Source organism: Buceros rhinoceros, unplaced genomic scaffold, assembly GCF_000710305.1.
Source record: "Buceros rhinoceros silvestris isolate BGI_N320 unplaced genomic scaffold, ASM71030v1 scaffold8047, whole genome shotgun sequence".
Classification (NCBI taxonomy): domain Eukaryota; kingdom Metazoa; phylum Chordata; class Aves; order Bucerotiformes; family Bucerotidae; genus Buceros; species Buceros rhinoceros.
Window position 1 is genome coordinate 28,699 of NW_010420371.1, and position 4,978 is coordinate 33,676.

The 4,978-nt window shown below is 43.6% G+C and overlaps 1 protein-coding gene across 1 annotated transcript in view; it reads right to left on the reverse strand.

Moving 5' to 3' along the window:
• Positions 1-44: 44 nt before the first annotated feature.
• TUB (tubby bipartite transcription factor) overlaps positions 45-4,978 on the reverse strand; it is a 33,981-nt gene continuing 29,047 nt past the window's right edge. Inside the window, exons 8-10 of the mRNA XM_010139288.1 lie at positions 1,989-2,087; positions 1,429-1,600; positions 45-178 (exon numbers count right to left, since the gene is read on the reverse strand). Coding sequence (XP_010137590.1) covers positions 45-178; positions 1,429-1,600; positions 1,989-2,087 — 405 coding nt within the window. The remainder of the gene's footprint in view (positions 179-1,428; positions 1,601-1,988; positions 2,088-4,978) is intronic.

Consider the following 4,978-nt stretch of genomic DNA (forward strand, 5'->3'; position numbering starts at 1 on the left):
TACGGCAAACTGCTTCCTTCAAGAGGATGCTCACCCATGCCCCTTTACTCACAAGCCAGCTTGCTGTCAAAACTTGAAAGGGCAATAGCAAAGGCTTGTAGCGCGCACATGGGGTAGTTGTAGTCCATGGTGAACACGTCCTCTGCCACACGGCCAAACTGCATCACTATATAGTCAGCTGCAAGAGAGGTCATAAAAGGTGACAAAGCATTATCTTTGTTTGCAGCCCTTACTAAATAAGCATGCATTCAACATCATCCTCTGGCCCAGTTCAGAAAATGCAAACCAAAACATGCTCACTCATCAAACCTTGCAACACTTACTCATGCAACTGGGTGTGCTGATAGCAGAGGGAGAAGCAAGGATAGCTTGAGTGAGGAACAGCTGAGTGATAAAGGATTGCAAGACTTAGCGTCAAAAAAACTACACAGATGAAAAGTGGGTTTTGCAAGCACAGAGAGAAAATTGTTTCTGCATAGAATGCTCAAACCTCTTACACAGACCTTGTGCCAAGCTTCACACGTACCAAGAACCAATTAATTTTATTCCCACTTAACTTCAGGCAAGTGGACAAGCAAGGACGGCGGAAGAGAAGACACGATTGTGATCTAGATCTAATCATGTCTCTCCGTAATACCATATTCAGAAATTCTTCCTCAACTTTTTCCCTTTGTATTCTGTTAGCAAGAGGAAATCTCAGCCTCGTTCACTGTTTGAAATGCTTAGCTGCCGAAGCAGGCGTTATAAAATGCAGCAAAGCATACAATAATGCTTCAAATTCAGTGTTGCTCTCAGAGACTGGCACGGCCACTTTTCTCTGGTTTCCAGTATCCCCCTGCACTATAAGCACGGAGTGGTGTAGCACAGTGTGCTCCAGCACCTAGTGACTATGCTTGCCCAAAGCGGGTGTAAAGTGGGGCAGCAGCACTCACGCGAGCACTTGTCTTTATCCCTGCTCCAACATCTGTACTTAAGCTTGAGAAAAAAGGGGGCTGTACCTTGCTGGCAGGAGCAGCACATTGGGAAGGTCCCAGTGATGGCGTGGAAAGCAACCCTGACATTTTCAGAGTGTTCTGTGGGACCAAGGCTACAAAGACTAGTCATGGCAAAATGGATGTGCAGTGAGACCAGTCTCCAGCTGGGGACCAGAGTGAACGACAAACCCAGGGAAGGACTGTGTGGCACGAGTGCTTGAGTGGAGGGATGCTGTCCTACCGTCCTGCTGACTGCAAGTACCACAGCCCTGAGAGCAGAAATGACTCTAAGCTGTGGCTCAGTTCACCAGGCGGGCAGCCACGGGAGAAAACTCAGCTAGCACATAGCAGAGTCACTGGTCTGCAGCAGCGTTTACACCCTCGCTCGGGTAACAACAGCTGGGCAGTGCAGCAGTACTGTTTCTACGCGGTACAGACAGAGAGCTACACTTACGATCGTTATCGTGAATAATTTGGAAGTTTTTCACCGAGGCCTGTGTGACTCGACCATGGAAATTTAAAACATAGGACTGGGTGTCATCATTCCAGACCGGCGTTTTGTTATGCAGCTCAATGACACTCTCGGTATTTTTGTTCTGCCATCTTGCAAGAAGGGTCTCGTGTTCCTGCATGCACCACAGATACACAGTTCAGTTTAACACTCTCACAAGACAAAAAATAAATTCACACACAAAAATAAAGTTCATCAATCCTCGCCCAAAGATTAAAGAGTTGCCCTCAGCTCTTAAAACAGCATTGTGGAATGAAACAGAGAACTCTGAGTATCTCAGTGCAAACACGCATTCCGCCACAGCTTGGAAAAGGTTCGTTGTATCTTTTGTTACCAAAATACATTATTATTTGTAGTGCTTTTGTGACTAACATCCCATTGTCCTGTGATTGTTCAAATATCGGGGTTTTTTAACCGCTAAACTTTCAGAAATGCAAAAATCCCCAACTCTAACTGAAAAAGAATTCAAGTAATTTTTAGCATTGGCTGATAGTATGACTTACATTTCGTGGTCTGATGGAAACTCTTTCGTGGTCCATATTCATCCCTGGTATGATCACACTCATTTTACGAGGTCCTTTAAACCCCAGGACGTTCGTTTCCTAAAAGCGTTTAAAAAAGAGTTCATGACGTTCTTTAGTTTTAACATTAATTTCTTCAACAGAAAGACACAGTGGCAGCCCAGGGAACTTATTTGTTAGTAAACTCAAAAAACATCTTGAAACTCCTACCTTCCCTGGCACTCCCAAACATTCTAGCTTTGTCTTAGAAGCTCCAACAACAGGAAAAATGGAAATAGAGAGGTTTCCAAAACCACTCCTATATTGGCTGCCAGCAACCTTAACACAATTAAAAAAAAAATCCCTTTGTTCAAAAAGGATATGAACTAACCAGATTGCTTGGCTACTGCTAGATCCCAAAATAAAACAGTTGTAATTTAAAAATCATAAAATGCAGTCACACATTTTGATGAGAGACAAAATTAAATATATGGAACCAACTCCATTTATTCCAGACCCAGCACAAAAGCAAACAAGAAGAAGCTGCCAGTAAGAGCATCTGTTAGCAGTGCTGTGGTTTTCAAAGTCTTTGGATATGTTATGCCTAGAGATGAGCATGGTAAAAAACAAACACATTAGCATGAATGCAAATTTTAGAGCTACGAAGGCAGGGAAGTAAAGAAATAGCATGGACAGCAAAAATAGTTCCGTGGAAAATACAATTTCTTCCCTAAACATGATTCGATGCCTTTCTGTCCAGCTTTTCACAAACCCACTCCAGTACTGCACTATCCTCTCAAAACACAACCACTAAAATCTAAATAGGCCTGAAGTCTTATTTTAATCTGAGCCTTTCTTCGCCCCTCCCCCTTCCCCCCCAAGCAACTAGGGCCAAGTATTTCAGTAAGTTATCTACCTGTGAGAAAAAGTACAGGGCAGTATTTTCCCATCCATTCGGTAAAGTCTGATTGCCGATTTAGCATTTTTAACTCCAGTAAATGAAAGGTGACACCTCTGAAAGTCCATCTCCTCATGTTTGTGCTACTTTTCCTTCTTTTCAGTCACCTGCATTTTTTCCCCTCTACCTTTCTGAAGCAAAGGGCTGTGGACACTCAGGAATCTCAGGAAGGAAATTCTCCTTGGTGCTATTCCTGCAGCATGGCACACGATGTCAAGAATTGGACCCCCCTGGGCTCCAGCTGGTGTGGCTCTACCACTGGGATACGTAGAAGTGATATATTCAGATGTCTCTGCTTTTATATATTTAAATAAACTGTCCTGATTTGAAGGAACACTAATTTAAAATATCTCTCCTTTTGCAAGTAAAAATTCATGCATCTCAATTCACTGGAAACATCTGAAAATACCCGCCTAAAATTTACTTGTGCCAAAGTTTTGTCATCCATCAGACCTTTGAAATAACTTTGGTTGTTTCAGCAAACCTTCTGGAGATCATAGATAACTCTTTAAAGATTTTCATGCATGCAAGAAAAACTCCACTGAGTTTACTGAATGCTCTTGAAGCAATCCAGGTATATTCATATATCTTCCAAACTCCCCATGTTAATGGGAAGACCCTACCTCATTTCTGAATCATTTATGTCATGGTCTTTGGCAGAGGAAACCAATGTTATCAATTCAGCTGGAAGTATGTCCTTGGTTCGGCATCTAGACTCAAACTAAAATGACTGCCAGCAGATTTTATAAGCAGGAGAGACTCAGCACAGCAGAGGACAATTTCTAAGAAAAGATTCATGCTTATTCTTATTTTCCACTAACTGCTGACAATTTCGGTCTTCTCTGCAATGCCTTAGAAGCTTTTCTCCTCACCAAGCTGCAGTTACACTATGTACAATTAACTCAGATGCTGACTGGTTGAAGACATCGTTCAAGTAAAATTAAATAATAGCGCTGAATCACTTCGCTCCCAACGAAGTATTATAAGCAGGATTATATTCTTTGGATTTACTCTGAAACACCAAAATCAATATTTCTGCCAAACAATAAGGGAATGGTTTCTAGTTTCACATTATATCAATCACCAAATACATCAAATGTTTTGTTGGTAAATGCTACTTTTGCTAGAACTGAAATTCTGCAAACACAGAACATGTGAGGAAAACAGTATGGACAGAAGAGAAGCTTCAGTTAAAAGCAGACCTTTCCAATCTACCTGCATCCAAGTAAAATTAATTCCCCTCATCCCCTGTTTCATTCCCTGTTTCTCTTTTATTTCCCTCAATATTAGGGGAACACAGGCTGACTTCAAATCCTGACTTCACACCAGTGTGATGCCACTGTCAGTGCTGGTTTACACAGGAACGCAGAACAGCAGCTGTCAGCTGGCAGAGCCCGGTGGACTCAGCCAGATGCCCGTGATGCCAATCAGCCAAGGGTGGGCCCAGCACTGCCGAGGAGCTGCACTCTCTAGACCTACCTAGACCAACCAGTAAGCTGTTCTGGGAGCACATGCCGCAACAAACCAGGCTGATAGAACACTCTCCCTGAGGGTTGCTTTTAAAAATCTTACCCACTTTGATGAAAGTAAGCAAGCATTTCACTGTGGTGGCAAACGCTGCCTGAGCTCCCTGTCTGCGGAATCCGCTGCACGCTGCTTTGTGAGAAACTACGGCTGTCCAGGAACCCAGCACAGCCAAGCCTGGTACAAATGGGATCATCACACCTCACTGCTTTCGGATAAATTTTGCCAAGTGATTCTGAAACCAGCCATTAGGTGCTGCTGCAGGTTTATTAATATGCCAGCCCGCCATCAGCGGCTGACTCAGAATGGTTAACAGCACCTGAAAAAGCACGGTCCTTGCGCTAACTTTATTCCTGTGGCTTGAAAGGTGCCCTAAGGTGAGCTCCACAGTGAGAGCTCTCAACACATTCATCCCACACCTAACAACAGGTGCATCAGCAGCTCCTGCCCGAATAAGCTCGACCTGCTGAGACAGATGGTTCAGCCGGCCAGGCTCAGACAGCCCGCGACA